General features: G+C 38.9%; 1 protein-coding gene across 1 annotated transcript; it reads right to left on the bottom strand.

Annotated features, from left to right (window-relative positions):
* Window positions 1-17,004: 17,004 nt before the first annotated feature.
* LOC118829707 (ribonuclease 7-like) lies at window positions 17,005-17,475 on the bottom strand. Its single transcript, XM_036736614.1, has one exon. It carries the CDS (start codon window positions 17,473-17,475, stop codon window positions 17,005-17,007), a length of 471 nt encoding a protein of 156 aa, XP_036592509.1.
* Window positions 17,476-26,509: the final 9,034 nt, after the last annotated feature.

The following is a 26,509-nucleotide window of genomic DNA, read 5'->3' as shown; positions in this document are numbered from 1 at the left end:
AGAGAGCCAGGTTTCCTTCAATCATCAAGGATGGCTCAACCCCAACATCAAACTTCAGTGCAGTGAAGAGGAAACACTACTGGATTTGGAGTCAGAAAGAGCTAAGTTTGAATCCTGCCTTAGACATTTGCTAGCTGTGTGACCATAAGCAAGTCACTTAACCTTTCCCAGCCTGTCCTCACCTATAAGTTGGTGAAAAGAATAGCATGTACCTCCCAGGGTTGTTTTGAGCATCAAATGAGATAAAATGTGTAAAGTGTTCTATAAGCCTTAAAGCATTATATAAATAGTAGCTGTTATTTTCTCACAGTCCCCAATATGAATGCTCTTCTCCAATTGTATTGTCCTACTAACTATCCCTTTCACAAATCTTACACTTTCCTCTCTTCCCATCTTGGCACACACCATTCTCTATGCTGAAAGGCATTTTCCTCAATCACTTCCTGTTGAAATATAATTCTTCAAGACCCAGCTCAAACTTCACCTCCCAAATCCTTCTGTGATCCTCCCAGATAGAAATCTTTCCTTCTTCAGACCTTGCATGGCACACATTATATGCTGTTATGCATTCTGTTGTATATATTTCTTTGTGTGTTGTATCCCTCCCCACCACACCACTCTATTGAAATCTCTAGGAGAGCAAAAACTATGCTAATCATCTTTGTACACCTAGCAGAGTGTAAACACTTAGTAAATAGTTGTTTAAATGAATGATGGAATGAAATTCCCTCACTTCTATCCCAAGGATGGCCAAGACTCTAACAAAATAAGGAAGGCTTCTGAAGAGCATAGAAACAACCTGGATAAGAATTTCAGTGAAGAAGCATCTGCCATTGTCCACATGTAACCATGCCCCTGCTCAAAAGCATTCTTTCATTCTCTAGGTATGTGTCTCTTTGTGACTGCTACATGTTTCCACTTTCTCTTCTTATGCTGTATATGTCTGTGAGAAGGGTACCTCACCTGATGATTTTTAAGCCAACAGAGCTCTCATCTGCTTCTGTGCAGCAAAAATTAACTTGGCAGTAGCATTAGTCCCCTAGGAGTCACATCCCATAACAGGCCATGCTCTGAGTGAGGTGTTATGAGAAATTATACATGGTCCAAGGCTCCATGCAGTGTTTGCTTTATCAACAAACCATGAAGGATTCATAAATCAAATGGCAAGGTATTTAATTAGGAGGAAAAGGTACCGTAAATAACAAATGAAAATCAAACAGTAAAATCATTTTATGCCCCCTTCTTTCCTACACAAAGGAATGTGATCTCCTAAGTTTCCCAAACAACCAAGGTAGGAGTTCTATGGACAACCTACAGTGGTACAAATGCCAACACCAATGACCCAAGCTCCAGCTACTGATACTCTACTTGGACTCATTCCTCAATTGTTAACATAAACCCACTCACTCCTATTCTCTCTGTCCCCAAATGTCTGAACCTCTGGTTACAGATATATTAACCCTGTTCTCAGTCCCTACATACTTGCTCCCTTACTCCCATCCCCATCAACCCTATCTCACATTCCAACCTCAGCTGTGTCCAGATCTGGCCATCACTTCCACAAGGTCTCTCTTCCACAATTAACAAACTTCTTTCACCTTAGCGTTTTTCCTTCCTCACTCCTTCCATCTTCTGGAACTCAATGAGACCTGACTCCCTCTTGATGGTACTGCACCCCAAGACACTTGGTGTACACTGCACTTTCTCTCACACCATACCCCACAACTCAGTCATTATAGCAAAGGAATTAGAATACTCCTTGCTCCCCATTCTCAGTCCCAGACATTCCCTCTACTACTATCACTCAACAACCTCTCAGCCTTTCAGATTCAGGCTATCTAAATTGTTACCTAATCCAAATATTAGTGACCATCATCCTATGAACTCAAAGAACCTTTTCCTTTTTTTCAATGAGTTCAGTGAGTAGAACCTAATTTTTTCATCTCAGCTCCTGATTTCATACTATAGCGAATTTAACACTTATGTGGATGCTCCCTCATATATCCTAAATTCCTAGTTCTTTTATCTACTCAGTTGCCATGACCTACTTGTACACTGCATCTCACCTGCACACAGAGATGTTCATACCCTTGATCTTTCCTACCATTAATCTCAAATATTTCAGTCCTATGTGCATGAACTATGGAATTCCTTCTTTTGAAAATAATCTTTTATCTTTCCATCTTTGTTTCTATGCCTTATAACCACTAAAACTGTTGTCTGTTCTCACTGTGACCTCAAATCCCACCACCACTCAGTTCTTTCCCAGGTCATCAACCCTACAAACCTCTCTTTCCTCTCTTCTCTATATCAACACTTTAGTGCATAAGTTCAAGCTTACTCTCTCTTTATACTAAAACACATTGAAATTTCTTGCCCCCTGTTCTATCACCAATTACAACTTACTAAAACTAGGGCAGGATGACTGGGGCTGTGTCCATAGGTGGCAATATAATGGTAGAGTATATGTCCTCAGATGGCAGTACACTTGGATCTGCTATTGGTTAGACCAGATTGAATAGACCTAACTAGGGTTCATGTTTCAAATTGCCAACATGATGGTAAAACACATAGAAGTCCTCCAGTGATCTATCCCAGGCAACATGATGTACCCAGCCTCAAGTACCCCTTCTGAGAGTCCTGTCTCCATGGTGACCCTCTCCCCAAACTCACTTTCCAGTGAACTCCCATGTCATGCTGTTCCCTTCTCTGCCCCTTTCTCTGACGTTGGAGGAGGGAGGGGTCAGCTGAACTATGAAGGGAAGATGCTGAAGAGGTATGATAGAACTCTCTGGAAGAAGGCTTGCCCCTCTACTGATTGTTGCCAAAGTGAACTGTCTTCTGTCTTGCCGTTTCCCCAAATGAAGTCACCCAGGACACTGCAATTCTAAGTTATGTCTCTGAAAGTAGTTGAATTCTTTTCAACTACCATCATTCCCCTGTCACCTAGTGCCAGAGCCATGCGAATTACCTTGAAGCTTCTATAATACTCAAGGAAGCATCTAACAACAGTGGTGGGGGAGGAGGGGGTAAGTGAAGCTGGAGACTTTTGCCCTGTATTCCTGTGATGGCTGCAAAGTTCCTGTCTCCTTATAATTTGAATCATCTAAATCTTGTGTATAATGTTTTTTACATATATATATATATAATCATGTTATTTCTATCCTTTATCAATTTTTTTCCTTTATAAGAAATCACATTTTCAAGGAACAGTCTAGTGTGGGCCATATTCAGACCCATATGTAAGCATATAATTATTATTTAATTGCTGTTACTGTTTAATTACTTGAAAACAGGTTTTTATGAGACAAAATCTTACAGGTGACAGATCTACAGAAACAGAGCCTGGCCTATGGAAATGGAAGCCAGGGTCATGGAAAAGATAGCCTAGTGGATTTAAGGAGTGGTCGGTATGATGGGAAAGTAAAGAAATGTAGAAACACTCCCTGAAGTCAAGGATCAACCAGTTTCATGAGAAAGGCAACATGCAAACAATAAACAATTATGCACCAAAAAGAGAGAGACAGGATAAACTGGAGCTAATCTTGGAAGGAAGAAGGCACTAGCCTTTGTCAGCTTCTTTCTCTTTGTTTCTACCTGAGTCACTGAGTGAATCAATCAGCTGAACACGGGAGGTTCATGAAAATAAAACAGTAAGTGGGACAATTTGGGGGGAAATGAGAATAATCTAAGGGGGGTAATATTTAAGAAAAAGGTAGACTGGATCTAGACAGTGAAGAGAGTCCAGCAAAGGAGTTTATATTTTATCCTAGAGGCACTAGAGAACTCCTGGAGCTTTTGGTGAAATGGTCAGATTTGTCCTAAAGGAATATCACTTTTAGCAGGTGGCAGCTAGATAGCACAGTGTATAGAATACCAGGCGTGAAGTCAGGAGGACTCATCTTCCCCAGCTCAAATCTGGTCTGAGACACTTACTAGCTGTATCTAAGCAAGTCACTTCACTCCATTTGCCTCAGTTTCTTCATCTGTAAAATGAGCTGGAGGAAGAAATGGCAAACCACTCCAGTATCTTTGCCAAGAAAACCCCAAATAGGTGAAAGGACTGAAAAACAATAAGCTGGGTGGAGGACTGATTGTCTCTGTGTCACTAAATTCTCTGGGTCAGTAAATTCTCTTTTGTCTCTAACTTCTGCCTCCAGGTCTCAAAGGCCCTGTAATTAAATTTATTGTTCTGCTTCACACCCTATCAGACTCACCAAACTCAACAGAAAGAACAGGCATTATCTCATGGAAGCTGAATGAAAGCAATCCTGAATGTCCTGAGAGAGGCTCAGGAAAGCTTTGGAAATAGTTAATCACTTCAGGAACTTTCCTACCTCAGTCTGCTTTCCAGTCTATGAGCTTTTCGATGCTATGAGAAGGAAGACAAGTGGAGAAAGAACCCATAATGGTCACAGCCACTCAACATTTTTATTGAGTATTATGTGGAAAAATTAATTCAACAAATTTGGGGCCCATAACTGCCCTGTAGAGCCAATGGTCCTTCAAGAGTTGATGGCCAGGAACCCCTCCAAAATCTGTTTTCCCCCTTACTCCACCATCCCATCTCCTAGTGAGGGAGCAAGAAGATAAAATTGAGAAGTGAAATACACAGAGTCTCTACGAAAGACTTGACCTCTGCAGAGATAGTGGATGGAGTAGTGTGGAGAACCCTACATGAAGAATACGAAGGATGGTATAACTGAAACTGTTTCCAAGCCTTTAACCAAACATCCCATTCTAATATCAAGGTCCTCTTAAAAATTATCAGTTGCAGAATCAGTGAATCAATCATCAAGCATTTAGTAAGTGCCTACTATGTGCCAGGTTCTGTGTCAAACACTGGAGAAACAAAAAAATGGAATAGTCCCTGCCCTTGAGTAGTTTACAGTGTCTCAGAATGAGGGGAATATGAGAAATTCAGAATATGGATAGGGGCTGGGAAACAGTGAGGGGTCCCAAAGCCCTGGGAATGAAGAAAAAACTCAAGAATGGGTGAGGTCCCCACATAGGATGCTGATGGGAAGGTTAAATCTAGCTATCTTAAGTGGACAGGCCCTCCTTTCCAACAAGTGGTGGTGATCCTTTGTTTCCAGACTCTCATATAAAATTGACAGTCAGGGGACAGGGAAAATGGCCTGACAAAACAATCTGTCACCTTGACTATGGGGATTTGGTAACTATTGTGTAGGAATTTGCAGGAAACTCAGGGCATAAGTTTGTAATGTTGGAAGCTCTAACATGGATAAAAGAGTGCATGTGCCACTCACAATCAACCCCCTATGTTGAATCCTCGTGTCACAATACTGATTTGGGGTTTTTTCCACTTGAACTTTGGACCAGGAGTGGTCCACATGGTACCTTCCAAAGATCTGAGCTTGGAAGAAGTTAGTCAAGGCTGGGAAGAAGAACAAGGAGAAGGTCCACTTCACAGCATAAGACATCATTCCTTCGGGAGAGAAGGAACATTGAAGAGAAGGAGCAGAGAGACGTTCACTGGCTTCCCCTGAGGCACCAGATTCTCATCCTTTTATACTTTAAACCCCCTTTATTACATCTCCATTCCCACATACCCCTACTAGGGCCTCATCTCATCTATATTATATTTTCAACCCACTCATCTATTCATTTTTCATCTTTTCTGTCCATATTTCACTCCCCAGTCCCATCCCAATGTCCTAGACTTACAAATATTTTATCAAACCTATTACCTTTGGGACTGCTATAGGAGTTCAAGGGGCTGGGGGATTTGAGTCACAGTCGCTCTAGAAAGCAGACAACTTTATTCATCTCTCTATCTTGAGAGATCAGAACAATAGTAACTCTAGCTCTTCAATCAAGCAGGGCCATCTGAAAAACAAAGCTAGGACAAAGGATAAGCATGTTCCCCTGCTGCCCAAGACAGCACAGCAGAGGATACCTGTTAATGCTACTCTATAAAGGACCATTTTTATGGTCACTAATTCTACTCTTTATGGCATTTAGGTATTAATTTTATGAGAAGTCAAGTCACATGTGATACTGGACAGTAAAACACTGGGGTAGGGGAGATAGAGGGAAATGAGTAACCTGCCAGCCTTGCCTGGGGTGTAAAGATATCTCGTCCTCACTCTAGAAAGAGAGAAAGAGAGGGCCCTTCCCCTACCTTAAAAAATAGCAGCCTCATCTTCTCTTCTTCTTCTTCCCCCTTTCCTTTATCCCTTTACTAAAGTGATTGTCCACTCTAGTGTTCCTACTCCTCATTGTTTACCCACAAGAGGAGCCATATGATACTTCCTCTCCTGTGGTTAATCCTAGATATCCAGTCCCATTCTGGGGTGATGTCCCCTCACCCAGTATCTTTGTTGTGCCTCCTGCAGATTTGGAACCCAAACGGCTCTAGAGTTGGGAAGGAGCCTTCACATCTCTCCGCTCAAATGTCAAAATGATTTTCCTAAACTGCATGTCTGATCATGTCACCCCACTACTCTATAAACTCCAATGGCTCCCTATTACCTCTGGGATCCAATATGAAACTAGTTCTATTTGGCTTCAAAAACTTCACAAGCCTTTTACAAACTAACCCTTTCCTACCTTTCTAGTCTTCTTACATTTTAGTCTCCTCCATACACAGTTGTATCCAGATATGCTCATCTTGCTGTTCCTCAGAAAGGATACTCCATCTTCCTACTCTATGCCTCTAAAATAGCTGTTCCTCATCCCTGAAATGTGTTCCCTCCTCACCTCCACCTTACAGCTTTCATTATCTTCTTCAAGACTCAGCTCAAATACGACCTTCTACAAAGGGACTTTCCCCTTCCCACCTGCTAGTGTCTTTCCTGGGAGATTACTTTCTTTTTAGACATTTGTTTTCTTCCTGTCTTCTCCAAGAGAACATTAATTCCTTCATTGGCAAGGACCTGCTTTTTTCTGTCTTTCTATGCACAAAGCTTAACACAAGATCTGGCACATACAAAACACATAATAAATGCCAGATGATTGACTGTCTGAACAATTCGCTCTGATAAGATCTAATAAGGAATTGCTTTCTCTCACAGATCTTTTTTTTTTGTAATCTGATGCATTTTACTTTATTTATTTAATAATATTATTCTAAGAAGGGATCCATACATTTCAACTGACTGCCAAAGGACTACATGATGCAGAAGAGATTAAGAATCATGGGATTCTTTTTTCAGCTGCAATGCTACTTTTTAATTTTTTTTTCACTACGAAGGGTACTCAAACAAAGGCATTTTGTAAAAACAACTCTATATGATAATGATGAACAGACATTGTTGGAGTTTATATCAATAAAATCATAAAAAGAAATCTTGGCTTGATATTTTAATCCCTAGTTTAATTAAAGATCCAAAGTTTCAGGACATGAGAAATATCCCTAAGGGGGACCAAAGTTTCTAAAAATTTTTTTAAACATTTGTTTTTAGTACTTTGAGTTCCAAATTCTCTCCCTTCTTCCCTCCCCACCCACCCTCCTTGAGAAGGCAAGCAATTCAATGTAGGCCAAACATGTATCATTATGCAAAACACTTCCACAATAGTCATGTTGTGAGAGACTAACTATATTTCCCCTCATCCTATCCTGTCCCCCTTTAATCAGTTTTCTCCCTTGACCCTGTCCCCTTTCAAAAGTGTTTGTTTTTGACAACCTCCCCCTCCCCAATCTGCCTTCCCTTCTATCATTCTCCACTCTTATTCACTTCCCCACTACTTTCCTCTGAGGTAAGATACCCAAATGAGTGTTTTTGTTATTCCCTCCTTAGGCCAAATTCAATGAGAGCAAGATTCACTTATTCACTTTCACCTGCCCCCTCTTCCCTTATAATAGACTGCTTTTTCTTGCCACTTTTATGTGAGATAATTTACCCCATTCCATCTCTCCCTTTCTCCTCCCAATATATTCCTCTCTCACCCCTTAATTCTATTTTTTTAGATATCATCTCTTCATATTAAACTCACCCTATGCCTTCTCTCTCTCTCTCTCTCTCTCTCTCTCTCTCTCTCTCTCTCTCTCTCTATATATATATATATATATATATATATATATATATACACATATATGTATATATATACATATATATGTATGTATATATATATGTATGTATGTATATATATGTGTATATATATATATACACACACACATATATATTCCCTTCAAGTACCCTTATACTGAGAAAGGTCTCATAGGTTACAAATATTATGTTTCTATGTAGGAATGTACACAAAACAGTTCAACTTCAGTAAGTCCCTTATGATTTCTCTTTCCTGTTTACCTTTTCATGTTTCTCTTGATTCTTGTGTTTGAAAGTCAATTATCTATTCAACTCTGGTATTTTCATTGAGAAGGCTTGAAAGTTCTCTATTTTATCAAAAATCCATATTTTGCCCTTGAGTATTATACTCAGTTTTGCTGTGTAGGTGATTCTTGGTCTTAATCCTAGCTCCTTTTACCTCTGAAATTTCATATTCCAAGCCCTTCAATCCCTTTCAGTAAATCTTTTCACCCCACTCTATGTTTCCCTACATATTTCAACAAAGAAAGCTGTCCCTCTCCCCCAACTTGGTTGCTTTCCCATTTCTTTTCTCAGTTTCAGTCAATAAGTCACTCAGAAAGCATTGATTAAGAGCCAACCATCTGTCAGGCATTGGGCTGAGCAGTAGAGATACAAAGAAAGACAAAAGCTTGTCCCCTCTTTCAAAGAATTCAGTCTAATAGTGATCTCTGACTCGTTTTTTTGTTCTACTTTCTGTCAGTGGTGGGGGGGGGGGAGTCGCCTATCCTAAAGTCTCTCCTATTGTTAGATATATTGTTCCTAATCCCCTTTACCTCCAGTCTCTGAAACATAGAACTATGTCCACCTCTCCACAGCTTTCCTTACATTGGTTTCTGCAAACTCTTGGATGGAGGGACTATCACAGCACACTTAGTAACTCTGACTGGGAAGCAGATCTTATATCTCTTCCAAAGGGACCTGACACCCAGGTAGGGAAAGGTCAGGAAGGACCAGTTTGCCAGGAGGCCTCAATTTAGGGAGCAGAAGGGGTTAGAAGAGTGTTGCATCACCATTGGCGCCATCTCTCAGGAACTGACAGGAACATTACTTTAAAGTTGCAAGGTCTGACTATTGAAAACTACCATAAACAAGTGGAGAATGCTATAGCAAGGAACAAATATTTTGCTGAAACTATCTAGGAATTTTACCCAATTTGATAAACTCCTTGTTATCCATTTAGGCTTTCATTATTATAATGAATCCCTTGGAGTCGGAGTTCTATGCAGTAGCTTAAAGAATTCCTTTTTTTTTTTTCTCTTTTCTCCCAGGTTTCTGGGCAGCCTCTCTGACTTCCTGAAGCTCTTCCCTAGATCAAGACTCTCTTACTGTAGTTGGACAACCTCTGGATTTGGCAGGACAGAAACAGGAGGTTTAGGGGCTGGCTGACTATGACTGATCCCTGAAGGTGGGCCATGGCCTTCTTATGTGCTGAATGGAAGCTGGGAGAGTGGGGCAGCTCTATCCAAAATGATGAGACACTGTAGAGTCCCAACAGGTAGAAAGGCATAAGGGGGAAGATCCACAACCAGCCTGAGCCTGATGTTAGTCTGATGTTCATTTAGCATAGGTGGAAGGGGAAGTTTGAAGGTCAAAAATTCATCCATAAGCATTGATTGAGAAACGACTATGTTAGCGAGATACTGTGGGAAATGTTAACAATTCAGTTGTTGTCCCTAGTTTATTCTGAGAGACAACTGCATGGAAAGAAATAGCAAGATGAGGTAATATATGATAGGGGCCAGTATTGCTATGGAGATTAGGAGAACTCTGCCTGGAACTATTACCTACTAAATTTCCTTCCCATGCTATTGTTAAATAAACTCCTTTTGTAAAATTCTCTGTGCTCTATGCTTGTCTCATTTTATTCCAATCCCAAGCCTGGACCACTGGACTGCACTGAAACTGGCTGGTCTGGCTCATAACAGAAGTTAATTTGAATTGGAAGAATAAATATGTTTTCTTTAACTTAATTGATTTAGAAATCATTTGAGAATTCTGAGGATTTGTCTAGATCAAGCTCATTTCTTTCAAATGATAATTTCTTGTCTTTATTTACAGTCTAAATATCTAGAGTTCAAACAACTGCACTAAAAACCTAAATAATATTAATAATAATGGCTTTGCTGGCTTCAAATTCCAACTAAAATCTCACTTTCTATAGAAAGCCTTTCCTGATCCTCCTTAATTCTAGTTCTTTCCCTTGGTTTATTATTTTACATGTATCCCATATCTATCTTGATTGTATATCATTGTTTGCTTGTTCTCCCTCCCATTAGACTGTCAGCTTTTGAGAACAAGGACTATCTTTTGCCATTTTTGAATCCCTAGTAGACACTTAATGAATGTTTATAGACTGATGACTGATTTTTCACTAGAATTGAAATGTTGGTTTTCCCAGAGGGGAAAATAGATATGATTGATGTCAGGTGATTATTCAACAGATAAGAAGAAATATACATCTTTTCAACTGTGCATGGCACCTCTATGAACATTGATCGTGTCTTAGGATATTATAAACAAACCTCACAAACAAATGTATAAAAACAGAGGTACCGTACATAATCCTTTTTATCACAATATAATTAAAATTATTTTGAAGGGCCACTGAAAAAATATTCAAATATTAAAAGCTGCTAGAAAATAAATAACTTAATCCCAAATAATTTTTGGTTCAAAGAATAAATAATAAAAATGAAAATTTCATTTAAAAAAGATAATCCTAAGGAAAAATGTTATATCTCTAAACACTTCTAACAAAAAAGAAAAGGAACATATCAGTAAACTGAGAAGGTAACTAAAAATACTAGATGGCCAACAAAATTTTAAATTCCAAATTAAATGCCAAAATATAAATCCTGAAAATTAAAGAAAAAATTAGCAAATTTGAAAACAAACACTTAGTTAATAAAAGTAGAGTTGAATTAAAAAAAATGAAATCATCGGCTAATTTGATTAAAAAGAAGAAGAAAATCAAACCACCAGTATCAAAAAGTAGAAAAGGAGAATTTACAACAAATGAACAAGAAGTGTATTGTTAGAAATTATTTTGCCCAACTATATACCAATAAGGTCATCATTTTAAATGAAATAAATGAATATTTTCACAACAATATGATACTGGGAACAAGCCATAAATGAATGTCCAAAGAAGAAAACTCCAGGACAGATTCCAGCGAATTCTATCAAACATGCCAGAAGGGACAGACACATCTGAAATGACTGAACAACAATAACAACAACCAATACAATTGCCTATTACTGCTGCACATGTGAATTACTGCAGGATGATTATGCTTATTTTTTTGTTTTGCTGTATTTTGTGTTTTGCTTCTGCCATATTGATGCCTGTTTGTTGTTTTGCACACACATCACTGCTAGCAATTAACTTGCATTTTATATATAAGCCAATAGAGGGTGTTGTGGTTGCAGCTGGCTAGCTTTCCTTTGTGGGCCAAGTTTCCTGCTTTTGTTTAATTGCTTTGTCCTACAGACATGCATGTACTTTTGATATGTGCATGTGATATGTACCGTGTTTCATTAGGCATGTTTTCACCATAGTATCCTGCTACATTATGCTTTGTTTATTGCAATATATACTGTACTTTGTGCTATTAATGTGCATGTATTTATTTTAGTTTTAATAGTTTTGTAAGTTGGTTACATGGGATGCTGAGAAAATCACCCTTCTTGTTTTAAAGGGCTGATGCTTCTGTTTATACTGTATAGTTACAGGTTTTGGAATTCTCCCAGGTGATCTTTGCAAGGGACTGCAAAGAGTTCAAATCTGGGGAGAAATGTAACCCCAGGACCAAAGCTCAATGGTATAGGATGCTCTTCTTATTGGTAGATATCAATGCTCTGCATGGCAAGAGGGGTGTGGAGAGAAGGAGCAGAATTAGGAAAAAGAGAGTAGGAAAAGAAGAGCTCCACTCTCTCCAAATCTCTTCACTCTGTAAGAAATTAGTAAAAATTGGAGAAAGTTAAGTTTTGAAGGAAGTGTCAGCTTGAACAAAGAAGGGAATAAAAATTAATTAAGCTAGGTGGACCCTGCCAATCAAAGAAGGGCTAATGGTTTTCTGAAAACAACAAAACCAGGATGTTAGGAACATGGGCTTAAACCAGCCAGATAACAGTCAGGGTTGAACAGAGAACAGGGTCAAATTGGTATTATACATGCTTAATTGGCTAATTGAGTATTACCTCACACACCCACAGGGAGGAGTTGTCTGCCATTTTGAACATGGGACATATGTTGGGGGTGGGGGGAACATACCCAGGAGTTGCATGTGAGGGGCATATAGGGAAGATTGTAACCCAGAAAGGAGCAGACCAATCTCTTCTCTGAAGGGACTTACTGAGATGATGCTGCATCAATCTGCAGTGGTCTAACACTATAAATATGATCTCATTTTTTTAGGCAGTACTCCCTCTTCCTGAAGAGTGGCTGAGTCCACTTCTGGCCAGGAACATGAGCACAACTCCCTTGGATGCCTCAATAATAATAAATTGTCCTTGATACTTAAATCTCTGTGCCAAGCGTAATTCTAACAACTCTTTTCACTCTCTTCTGGCTCTTCACTCTCTTCAGATCTCTCTTCTGTCTCTTGAGAGTAGCAGTGGCTTCAGGTGCCTCTGGCTTCCAGCTTTGAGAGAAAAGGTTGGTGCCAATCCAACTTCTGCTTCCTGAGGGCAGGACAAGACTCTGGAAAGAAGCCAACATAAGAACTAGCAATTTTGGTCACATCTCTATACTTAGCTTGCTACAAGAGAGACATTAAGAAATTTTCCTTTGGATAAAATCTGGGACTCTTTCTCTTTTGGTTGAACTGACTTACCTTAGTCCCAATGAGAGAGTGCCATCACTCTGTATTGTCTAGATTACATTCTGCTGTGTGCTCTTTGTCTGATTTCTGAGCAATCTACTTGGAGAAATAGATTTCTTTGCCACTTATTATGTGTTTTCATTATGACATTTGGGGGGAAGGAAGTGAAGTCTTGCATATATAGTTTGGGTCTTCCTTTCCTCATTATGAAATAGTGAACAGAAGTTTAGCTTCAACCTGAAAATCATATCCCCTAAACCTCTACTCCACGAATGAGCAGATAGATATAATTCTAGCCCAATACCCATACTCTCTGAAGGAGAGATAAGAGGTCAAGCATCTGGCCCCAACTTCCTTCTTCCCTTCCTAGCAGGAAACAAAGTCTTCCTTTGTGTTGGCAACCAAAAATGGGCTCCTTAGCACTTAGTCAACAAGTGCCCTTGACTAGTTTGGCTTTTTCCCCTGAACTGAATGCTGTTTGTTGGACTGGAGTAAGCTTGTCGGCCCCTTCACCTTGCTTCCCTTGCTTAAGCTGATGGAAAGAACCTGTGCTTTCCCCAGCGTACCTTACACCCCCGCAGAAGCCAGATGGTTAAAAGCAGCTTCTGTTGGAGCCACAGCCACAGCCACAGCCACAGCCGAAGCAGGAGCTGCCAGTAGCAGAGCTGACCTACGGGAGGAAGCTGAACAAGGACTTGAGTCCAGTGGGTAATCTTTTTACCATAGAGGGGGAAGCATGATTTTGTTTTACACCATCATGCTTCTCTGTAGCCTCCTGGTTACTCTTGTAAGGCGTACTTATTGGGCCTGGAAGCTTTTGATCAATATGTCAAAATGGGGATGCTGGTTCATGGGTTGGTTACTGTGGAGCCTAAATATATGCTTTGATTCTTCTGCCTCTTATCTTGAGAATTTCTTATATCCAGTGGTTCCGAACCTTTCAGACATATATATGATCCTCTTTGAGATTATAAACTCTGCCCTCCTAATACACCCTTGGAGAAGGCAAAAGGCTGTTGCGGGGTGGCAGGGGAGGAGGGGGGTGGCAGTAGAAGCATTTAGAGATGTCTGCTCCTTTCAAACTACACAAAACATCCATTTCTCATGTGGAAGACACCTTTGCTATGCTATTTTTCTTTCAATTTAGAGTGCAAGACAGAAAAGTTTTTTTTCTGTACTTTGTTACAAGCCTTCCATTGGAAAATCATCATTGATATGCAGATGAATGTATCTCTGTAGGACACATGTGCTTCTGAATACAAGGCATTTCCCACAGTTACTTAGTAAACAGAAACCATATAGTCATGCAGGTCAAGTATTGCTCTTAGAGGCAGTTGGTTGTGACTTTCTACTCTCCTAGTATGCCATTAGCCTCAATGTCAGAGGCAGGGTAAACTGCTTTTGTCTTCTGATTGGCTTTTCAGGAAAACTAGGATAAAAGAAGATAAAATACATCTACACTTGAACGGGAGGCTTATTCTAAAATGGTATTTGTCAGGTCCAGAAAGAGAAAAATATAGTCATCTTTCTCTGCAATCACACTCAAAATAGATCTATAGATACACTTGCTGCCTTCCCTAGATACACTACAAGACTGCACTTTTGTTAATGTGTTCCTAGCACCCAGCATGAGGTGGCACATAGGTTCTTAGTAAGTACTTACTGGTTGAATGTTTCCTTGATGAAAGCAACTCTTCTCATTCTTCCAACCGAGGTATTATATGAGCATATTTCTGGGTCATCTCAGTTTCCTAAATATTTAGTCTCCAAATAATAGAGTCATTTACTCCTCTAAATTATCTCTCCCATCTAACAAGTAGACTTTCCATGAGACCACCTTATCTGGATTCTGGAGCTATAATATTTGTCACCAAATCCTCTCACCTTGGCTTCAGGATCATGCCACTATTAAAACCTCCCTTTGGGAAAACCCCCAACTGATTGGAAAGAGAAGATAATCTATTTCCTGCTCCTTATGCCCCAGCTTCTTTTCTCTTTTAGACCTTTTTGCAATAATTAGTAACAAACTTGGTGCAATAAATAGAAAACTAGTGGGGAAACCATGAAGACCTGGAATCAAGTTCAATCTCTGACACACAATGACTATGAGGCCCTGGGCAAGTCACTTAACTTCTTAGTGGTCTAGGCAACTCTCTAAGCCAATAAATTGCAGAGAAGTTGAGGTGGAAGGAGTTCCTTCATTGGTAGAGTTCCCTATTTGTTAGTTCCTATGCTAAAGAAATCATAGGTGAAATCATCCCTTTGCTTATGACAGAAGATTCCCCACAGTTGTATGCAAAAAGGCCTTCATTGAAATCAGCACAACACATCTAGTTCAGTCCAGCTCTTGCAGTACAGCTCATAGATGATAAGCCTATTTCTCACTTACATCTGTGGAATATTAGTCAGCCAAGACACCGTTAACAGGATTTCTACTGAGCCAGTTTCTAACCTGAGAATGCTCCCAGTGGCACAAAGCAAGACTAGAGACAGGAGTGCCAGGAATCAAGTAATTTAATTAATCAATTTCAGAGTGAGGAATGTTCTCTTAGCTGAAGTAAAAGCACAGGTTACATACCTAAATCACAAGTGGGGAAGGAGGAGGGAAGGTGGACTACAAACAGACATTTAGTGGTTTCCCACAAGAAACCTATCAATCTCACAATGCAGCAGTTCTGGAGTCAAGTGTTTGGGGGTCAGGACCACTCCTTCCACAGTACAGAACCAGAGTTCTGTGATGGGAACAGGTTCTACAATCTTTGATTCACTTCACTTAAGATCCAGTGATTGTGAATGTTGTTGGAGTTTGCATTAATCAGTTTAAGCTGCATTGTGAGCTCTGACTCCCAAGCCAGAGTGGCAGCTCTCAGGAAAACAAATTATTATTATATTCATTACACATATCATATGGATTAGTATGAAAATTACGAATTCCCTTCTCAACATTATTTCTTCCATTCTCAGGATTAGACAGCCAGATAGATTTTACATAGATTGATAGATAGATTCAACATAGATTTAAATAGATTGAGAAGTAGATGGGCAGTTAGAAAAGCAATTTTAAAATATTTCATTTTTTCCCAAATTAGATGTAAAAATAACTTTAACATTCATTTTAAGTTCCAAATTCTATCCTTCCATCGCCCTTTTTTGCCCCCCCCAAGACATCAAGTAATGTGATCTAGGTTATAGATTTGCAATAATGTAAAACATATTTCCATGTTAGTCATTTTGTAGAAGGAAACTTGAAGAAGGAAGGAAGCAAGGAGGGAAGGAAGCAAGGAAAGAAGAAGAAAAATAGTATACTTCGGTCTGTATTCAGATGCCATTAGTTCTTTCTATGGTGGTGGATAGCATTTTTATCATGAATCCTTTGAGATTCTCTTGGATTATTGTGTTACAGAGAAAAGTCATTCACTGTTGCTCATCATGCAGTATTGCTGTTACTGTGTACAATGTTCTCTTGGTTCTGTTTCCTTCACTCTGCATGAGTTCATATGAGTCTTTCCAGGTTTAGAAAAGCAATTATTGAGCAATTACTAGGTACCAGTCACTGAGGGTAAAAGTATAAACAAGGAGGATAATCCCTGCCCTCAAGGAGCTTACATTTTAAAGAGGGAAAACCTTAATGCAGGAAATATGGGGGAGAGGTACCCAGAATCAGAATATCCAGAGGTGGAAAAAGATATTGCTGAAGAATGAAAAAAGAATGGAAGCAGCAGAGTGAAGAGATGGCAAGAAGCCAGAATGAAAGCATACTTATCTATCTCCTCCTTTACCCTCTATTTGGATCTAAAGTGTTAAGTAAGATGGGAAAGGTGAAGAAATAGTGAGGAGTGAGAGAGATAGAGTATTCCATTCCACATCACTGCTGGGGTGGAGAATAAGAGAGGTCAATGTCATCTATAAGCATCAGGCTAAAGATAAAACCTCCCAGAAAGGTAAGCTCAGCCCCATAAAAACCTTTTCCACAAGAATTCCTGATAAACTCGTGGGGAAGATAGGATTACTGAGATTTGTGCAGGAAAAAAAAGCAAGAGAGCAGATTTCCATAGTGCACCTTGAAGCAAAAGGGCAAAACACAAAGAGATTAGAAATCAATGAGATACAGGTATGAGGTATCGCCCCTAAGTGCTATCCAAATGCACAGGAAGCAAACTTTTTGAACTGCTGTCTGCTGGCTTGGGGGGATCGCAGGCAACAACAAAGTATGCCTGTTTAGATCCTCCACTGTAGCGGCAGTTGGGATTAGTTCCACCGGTCAATTGACAGTCTGTGATGGGAACAGCTGTTGTACTATTATAGCAGTTCTTATCCACTCCATTCTTACAGGTGATGTTGGACCCGGAACAAACCATGATGACATTGTTAAGTGGGTAGTCCAGGAAGCTGTTGAAGCGTTTGCACAGATGGAGATGCCGATTGAGTCGTCTCATCTCATTGTTGCAATATACATTGTCACTGGGGGCCCTAGTCTTGGGATACTGCACATGCTGCTCATTGAACCACTGAGCTGGAGTGAAACCACGAGGAATCCCTTCAGTGACCAAGAACATAGTCACACAAAGTCCCAGCAGCAACAGGTGGGAAGTTGCCATCAGAGTGAGCTGTCTCTCCTGTAGAGGTTTAGTAAACAGAAGGATAAAGAACATGAAGAAGAGGGAACAAAATATCCACTTGCCCTAACAGTCCATTTGCTATGTGACTCCCAAGGTACTATATTACTATCCTCTGTCATCCCTGTCTCTCCATTTGGTCAGTTGACCATCAATTTGATCACCCTGTATGCAGAGCATCATCTGAGGCAGTGTAGGGAGAATTAATGGGAAAAGGTAGACAAGATTATAAAGAAGCTACTGCAAAGCAGAAAGAGGGCATCACTTAAAACGAGACTACAGACCCCTTTTTACTTCAGGATGTCTCTTCTTTTCTCTCTTAATTGTGATGGCATATGTTCCAGAGGTGCTTAAAAGCTAGGCCCTTTCTGCCTACTGATGTCAAGAGGTCTTGTTGGACATTAGTTGGATTCCCCCCCCCACCTCAAATTCTCCAGATACCAAGACAGAATGTAAGTGTTCTGTAGACCATATTCTAGGTAGACCACATCTGGAATATGATGTTTAATTCTGGGTTCCCTAACTTAGGGAATAGAAGAGCAAGATGGAGAACATCCAGAGCAGGGCAACTGTGGCTGTGAAGGATGATGAGTTCATGTCACATTGGAGAGACAGGTCATGGGGTCAGAAATATAAAACTGAATGGGACCTCAGAAAGCGCCATTTAGACCATCCCCTTGGTCAGGGGAGACATGACAGCTGTACTCAAGTATTTCAAGTTTTGTAAGATGGAAGAAGTATTAAACTTTGGCTCCAAAGGGAAGAATAAATAGAAATGGATAGAAGTTGAAAATAAGCGGATTCAGGCTCAATGGCAGCAACAATTAAAATTATCTAAAAGTCAAATGGGCTGCCTCAGAAAATACTGGTTTAGCTCTAACTGGAGATCTTCAAGCAAGTACTGGATGACCTTTTGTTATATATATTAAATTCGGATCTTCTTTGGTGGTCTGAATAGGACTAGTTGATCCAGAAGCCTCTTCCAACTCTAAAATTCATTGATTATCTGATAACTCCCAACATGGAAATGGATATGAAAATTTGTTGTCTACTGTGTCATAAAAATGGAATGCCACCAAGACTTTCCCCCATGAACTGTCCTTCTTTCTGAACTTTTGTACCTGATGTTTTGAATCTGACTGTTGGCTTCATGCTTCTCTCCATATTCCCTTCATATTTCTTGGACTTGTGTTCCAAGGTGCCAAGATCTCTTTGGATGAGGATTCTTTTAACCAGAGTTGTTAATGTTCCCTCCCAGGCTTGGTAACCCACTATTCCAAATTTAATAAGCATGTCACTGCTTTTCATACTCATCTCCACCTGCTTTTTTCTGTGGCCTCCTTCAAGATTTGTTTCAAACCCCACCTTCTGTAAGAGGCCTTTCCCAGTCCTCTCCTTCTCACACCCAATACGCCACTGCTGGTACTCTCCCTTTGAGATTGCCTTCCATTTATGCTGGACATATTCTAAATGAACATACGTATTTTTATGATGTCTCTCTCATGGGAACATGAGCTCTTGAAGGATAGAGATCCTGCCTCTCTGCCTTTCTTTCTATTCTCAGTGCTTTGTACAATACCTGTCATACAGTAAGAACTTAATAAATGTTTGTTGACTGACTGGAACAGTACATTCTTTCCCATAGTGGACCTGAATAAAGCCTTTTAATTTTTTGTAAAGTCTTGGCTAGTAACTTGAAGGAAATTGTAAAATAAAACCTAAAAATCACAGGACTGGTGCCTTATAAAAGATGAAGATTGTGTCCTAAATCATCTTGACTCTAGTACTAGATTAGCATGGCTTCCTGGGGTACATACTACCCATTTTTATATAAGAAATATTGAGGCTTGACATTTCTAAGCCAGTGATGACGGTTCCGGAGAGGGCCAGAGCATGATGACTCTGTACCAGCAAGAACAACCAATGCTTACCTCTTTTATTTTTTAAAGATGGAATCCTTTCATATTCTTCCCACCAAGTTCAGGTATTAAGGTGTTCCTAAGTGCCATTTTTCCTACCTACTTCACTGTCTCCACATAATGGAGACAACATATGTCTGATTATTCTTTTCTCCCAAGAGGTTTTCACTTTAAAACTGGCTTGTGGTTAATGGTACCACAAAATTACAGTAGTGACAGGTACAAAAATCAAAACATAATCCAACAGTGGTAAGGGAATCATTGTGCTGTTTTCTCTTCACAGGAAGTTTAATTGCCTAGGGGGTAGAGGAGGGTAGAACATATATCTTACAAAAATTTTAAAAGTATTACCAAAGTATGTATGAATAGATCATTATTCTAAACTGATGATGTACAATGAAGTCATATGATAAAATGGGCAAAAATCCTGGTTTGACATCAGAGAATATATATGCAAATCCTGCATCTGCTTCCTGCCACCTAAGTTGAATTTGTTCAGGTCACTTAAACCTCTCAGACTCAGTTTCTCCATCTGTCACATTATTAAGTTGAACTAAATGCCATCTAATGTACCTTCCAGTTCCAAGTCTGATACTTGGATGCTACAAGTTCTATATGTTCTGAGGGCATGCACAATAAAAGTAATTAGGTTTTGGGAAGGGAAGGGGCAATTATCAGGAGCCCTTTCTTAGTGACATCCTGAAAAATATTTCATATCATTATAATACCATAGTCCTTTTTAGCATTCTTAGTCCTACCTCCAAATGATTCCTGAGATAATTTCCTTCAAAACAAGTCTTGAAATGTAGACAAAGATTTCTGTCAAGAGACAGCTATGGTGGGTGGCAGTGGGGAGGGAGGAATGCTGAGCTGGGCAACAGAAAATCCAGATTCATTTCTTGGCTCTGTCCGTAGCTATAGTATGATGAGCAAGTCATGGAAACTATCTGCTGAAAATGGCTATTGTACAGGTAAAGAACTGTAAACGTTGTGTTAATGAGGACCATTGGCAACATGATCACTCTCATTTGTGTAGGCCCACTGGTCATTGAAAAACCAGACATTACATTTGATTGTGATGGACTTTGCCAGACTCTAACTATTTTTGATAAAAACATTTTAAAAATGAAATAATTATGATGTGACATAAGCAAAAGTATTTATAGTAGTTCATTCTACCTGTTCGGTCTTAGAAGAAGCATAGCAATCATTCTCTAAATCAAAAACATTATGTAATTGCATAAGGCATATTCATTAGTTGAACAAACCGGGATCTATGCAACTCTGACCTGGAAGACGTTTCTAGACCACTTAAAGTCCTTCAAAATTGGACTCCAACCTCAAAAACTGTACCAATTGCACATTTCCCACCCTCAAATGCTCTACATTCTGGCCAAATTATCCTATTTGCTATTCCTCCTATATGACATGCCATCTCCCATCTCCATGCATTTGCAGAGGCTGTTCCCCATACCTGTAGTACATTCCCTCCTCACTTTTACTTCTTAAAGAACTTTGCTGGGGCACTGGATAAAACATTGGACTTTGGGTCACGCAGACTTAGTTCAAACATTACCTCAGATGCTCACTAGCTGTGTGACCCAGGATAAGTCTCTGGACTCCAATGACCTTATCTGCAAAATTAGGATAATAATACCACCAACTTCACAGGATTATGAGCTAACATATAAAGCACTGTGCAAACCTGAATGCTCCATATAATTTCTAGTTATTGTTATCATAATTATTATTATAATCTCTTGCATCTTTCAAGGCTTAGCTCAATTTCTAGCTCTCATACATGTCCCTTTCAGACTCCTCCTGAAAGACAACAGTTGAATGCTGAATGCAAATTGAATATCATTTTCTCATTTTATTTTTCTTCCTTTTTTTGAAATATGGCTAATATGGAAAAGTGTTTTCCATGATTTTACATGCATAATATCATATTGCTTGCCATCTAAGGAGTGGGGGAGAGAAAGGAGGGACAGAGAGAATATGGAACTCAAAGTTTAAAATTAAGCAAGTAATAAATTTGTGTTTAAAAAGAAGTTCAAACCAGAGTTTATCTTCTCTTTCATACCCCCATCCCAAAATGTATGCCTCTTCTGAAATCCCATATTTCTATAGGAGACATCATTGTCCTTTCATCTCCTAAGCTTGAAATCTCAATTATTCTTTATTCTTTACTTTCCTTCACACTCCATATCCAATCAATTAATAAATCTAGTCATTTCCACTTCTACACATCTCTCACATCTGGCACTTTCTTACCAATTACATGACTACTACCTTAGTTCAGGCCCTCATCACCTCTCTCCAGTGTTATTTCAATGGCCTCCCTGCCTTAAGTCTTTCCTCTTTCCAATAGGTCTTCCACACAGGAGCCAAAGTGGTTTTCCTTAGAAACAGTTCTGACCATGTAATTTCCTTATGCAATAAATTCTGTTGTTTTATTGCCCCTAAGATCAAGTATAAATAAAAAAGAGGAAAAAAGAATGTTCAGAAGGAATTACATAAAAGTAGGACAATTTTGAAAGTAATATTTATAAAATGAGTGAAATTTTGAAAGTATGAATGTTTTATATACTTTTAAAAATGGTGAGAAATGCAGATTCATGACTTCATACAGAATGAAATGTCCTGCTGTGTGTATGGCGATATTCTCTCTCTCTCTCTCTCTCTCTCTCTCTCTCTCTCTCTCTCTCTCTCTCTCTCTCTCTCTCTCTCCCCCCCCAACCTCTGTCTGATGTCTAAGTTGAGAATAAACAAAACTAGAAATGAAAAGTGTTCAACGTACTGTTGATCAAAGATAGTTTCCAGAAATACACTGATAAAAAGGAGCAATAATTGAAGGAGGAAGCAGCTTCCAGCAGAGGACCCACAAGCAGCAGAAATGAGATCCAACTCAAAACAAATGAGATCCAGATGAAAACAAAGCTAATCTGGACAGTTGAGAGCCATGCTTCCGAAAGGAGCAGACCCTGAGAGCCTAGCTGAGCAACCCATGTAGTGTTTCTAAAGAGGGAGATTTGTGATGAATCCGTAAGGAAAGAAAAGACCAGGTCTGACTACATCCTCAAAAGAAAGACTAGCAAATGATATCCTCACTGATGAATTATACAAACATGTAGAAACAACAAATAATTAAATACAATATTAACCATTCACCACAAAAATTCATGGAATGCAGATAATAATTCCTCAGAGGAAAATTTCTATCTATGAATACTTACGTTTGCAAACAGTTTTAAATATCAAGGGACTGAGCAAATAATTTAAAAGACTAGTGTTTAACATGAAAATGTTTTACATAATAGCACATGTATACCTTATATAAGATTGCTTACCATCTCAAGGAGGGGGGGAGACAGGGGAAGGGAAAGATAGAATTTGGAACTCAGAACATAAAAAAGCAACAAATGTTCAAGAAAGGTTTATGAATGTAATTGGGGAAAAATAAAATATTATTTAAAAAAAGACTAAGCCTAAAAAAGATTGGGTAGTTGTTTGGTTTCTTTGGTTCTTAGTTTTTAGGTTTGTGTTGGTTTGGTTTTTGCCTGAAACCCTCCATCAGTAACTGTTAGCAAGGCTGCAGTCACACCCAAATGTGTTAGGGCCAGTCCTCTTTTCACCCAGTGATCCATATTGGCAGTACCCACTAGTCATCCTGGCAACCTCTTGGAAGTCAAATGGTACTAAATAGATACCCCAGATTTTGCTCAGCAGAGAAAGAAGAGCATTTAAAGAGGACTACTGAGTACATCTCACAGAGACCATACACAAAACCTCTCCAAGATGATAGAACCTGCTGGAAATTATGATCTGCTAATATAGTCTTCAAGAGATTCCCTGCATATCATGATGCATCATTATGGAATTTGAAGGGGAAAGGCATTAAATGAGAGCAAGGAGACAGGGGCAACCAGAACCACCTGTTTTTTCAATGTTTTGGTAATCATTCTGCTCTGTAATTCTCATTGCTAGTTGTGTTCTCATATATCTATGTAACAATAATCACAGCACAGACCCAGAAATAAGCCATATCTACTTTCCTTGGAACAATCTAGCTAATTACAAAGAGACTGACGACCAGAAAGCTGGCCACTAGGTGATTAGTCATTTACTACTAGCAAGTCAAGAAGGAAAGAAAAAAGACAAAATCATCATCCTTCCTGTGAAGCCCACTTCTCCCTCTGCAGTTAGGATGATAGGGTGGTGAGAGAGTGGTTATTAAGAATTACAAATTTCAGTTTACATTCCCACATGGGAAGATGATATTTGTAACTCATAAGACCTTTCTCATTATTAGAGTATTTAGAAGGAGTCTAAATAGATGATATTTAATTAGATAGATACATAGATGTCTCAGGTATAAATTGAATATGAAGGGATGATATCTAAAAAATAAAATTAAGGCATAAGAAAGGAATGTACTCAGAGAAAGAGAAAGGGGGAGGTAGAATGGTGCAAATTATCTGACATAAAAGAGGCAAGAAAAAGCTTTTACAAAGGAAGGGAAGAAGGGGAAGGGAAATTAGTAAACCTTACTCTCAACAGAATTGGCTCAAAGAGGGAATAGCATACATACCCAAATGGGTATACAATTCCATCTTACCCTATAGCAAAGTAGGGGGGAAGGGGATAATAAAAGATGGGGTGATAGAAGGGGGCAAATTGAGAAAGTTAGAAGTCAGAAGCAATACACTTTTGAGGAGGGACAAGGTAAAAGGAGAGAGAGAACAGAATAAGGTGGGACAGAGACACAGGCTTTGATAAAGGTTATGTTTTCTTTCCCATGACTATTACAAAAAGTGGTTTGCAAGACTTCACATGTATAACCTATATTGAATTGTTTGCCTTCCCAATGAGAAGATGGTATGGGGAGGAAGGGAGAAAATTTGGAATTCAAAGTTTTAAAAATGAATGTTAAAAATTGTTTTTACACGTAACTGGGGAAGAATAAAATACTAAAAAAAGAATTACAGATTTCTGATAGTATATACAATTAAATTTAAATGTTAGCACTGCAAGTGTGAGATCCTTATCTAGGTACTAGGTATCCTTTCCCTACCTTCTCCCTTGCTATGCAGGACTCCTTTAGACTAGAGCCAAAATGAAATCATTCCTCAGTAATATGAGGTTGGGATAGAATTGAAACCCTGGGAGCTAGGTTCTCCTACTAAGGAGAGAGGCAACCCCAAAGCTGTAAAACCAGAGTGAAGGTTACAGATCTTGTCCAGCAACCTATTTATGCATTGCTAGTTGTTGCATGAGAAATGAAACCAAGACAAAAGGAAGTTGCTGTAAAAGAAAGGATGGTGAAGATGGCGGAATAAGCAAGATCTCTGGATATCTTCCCCAATCCAACAACCCAAATAATCAACGAAGGCACCAGATCTAGAGATAATAAAACTTTAACACAAAGAGAGAAGACAAAGGGAACCAACTCTACAAAAATATTAAAGTTTTCTAAGCTGAAGTAAGAGTGTAAGAATGATTCAAAACTTTCACCACCACCCCCCTCCTCTTTTCTGCTTCAGACCCACATCCTGAACAACTATACCAGTTTCTTTTTGGAGGATTAATATTGTTTCTATCATTTCCCCCCTGGCATTTAGCTAGTCTTACTGTTTGTAGCCTTCCTCCAGGAGCAACATACTCACCTAACCCTACTGAGGAAGGTAAATAACTGAGTGGGAGGCCCAGCAACAGATCCAATCCTTGTGGACTGAAGGGGTGAATTTGAAATCCAGCTTCAGTTGGTCCAATGGAGTCCTTAATATGGCCCAAAAGAAGCTAATCAAACACCCTCCATTGCCCAACCTAAAGTGAACTTTGAAATTATCTGATCCTGGTGGTTGGGGCAGTAGAAAATAGAGAAATTGTGGTTAGAAGGGGAACAGGAAGTATAGCCACCAGATCCAATGACACTTTAACAGAAGGCCAACAGAGAGAGTTTAGCAATGTCACCAACTATGTCTGGGGAGAGGCCAGAGATTGAGGAAAATCATCAGTAAAATGTGGTAGTATCCTTCTTATCATAAGGCAAATAAGGGAAGCAAAAGAGTTCTAAAAGGCCAACTCACAAAAGTCAGAGGATAAGATATATCCCTCAGAAGAAAAAAGGAGATTCACAAAGACATGAGAAAAATGAGAAATGAGAAAGGAAAAAAAAGAAAGTGAGGAAGAGAGGGAGGCATAGAGGAAGCAAGGAAAGGAAAGAGGAAGTGAAACCTATGTAATTTAAAAAAATGGATAAGGAAAACTAAGTGCAGAGACCATGTACAGATTTAATAGAAATGGGAGAAAATCAATATAAAATATTTAAATGGAGGAAAGTACATAATAATAATTACAATCTTAAATAATAATGGATTAAATAAGAAAAAACAAAATGTACTACATAGAGGAAACACATTAAAAATAAGGACATATACAGATTTTAAATAAGGGACTAAAACAAACTTTGCTATAGCTAATGATACTCTGGAAAAGAGAAGATGAAATTTGACTAAAGGTAAAAATATGAGCACAGTTAAAGAGGGAAGCTACATTATTCTTTTTTTAAAAAAAGAACCACAGAAACTGAAAAAATATAATTCTTAAATATATATGCAACAAAGTACATTGGGTATGCAAATTACTAAGAAGAAAAGCTAATAGCATTACAAAAGACATAAATAGCAACAATAATTGTAGAACACTCTAATGTTCTTTCAGAGTTCAAAAAATCTAACAGATAAACCAAAAGGAAAGCATAGAGATGAACAGGCTGTTGGAAAAATTAGATTTAAGAAATGTATGGTGCTAGGAATTGACTGGTAGTGATAGTGATGAAAAAGAAGAGTGTCAATTAAACATCAAAAGTTATAGAGAAGACCAAAGGAGGAAGAACAGGAGGGAGCACAGACAAACAGAACAGTGTGGCTATTAGAGTGTGAAATTGAAATACACCTTAAAAATAATCCATCTTTAATAGTAACTCATGGTTTCTTATAAAATCCTCTTTCTGTTCTTTTTTGTACATTGAAGTGTTTGTGTTTATTGATGTTTTTGAAATTCATAATAAAAAACAAATTATTTTAAAAGTCTTA

Source organism: Trichosurus vulpecula, chromosome 8 (assembly GCF_011100635.1).
Source record: "Trichosurus vulpecula isolate mTriVul1 chromosome 8, mTriVul1.pri, whole genome shotgun sequence".
Lineage (NCBI taxonomy): Eukaryota > Metazoa > Chordata > Mammalia > Diprotodontia > Phalangeridae > Trichosurus > Trichosurus vulpecula.
Note: the sequence above shows the minus strand (reverse complement) of the source record. Positions and strands in the feature narration are given on the sequence as shown.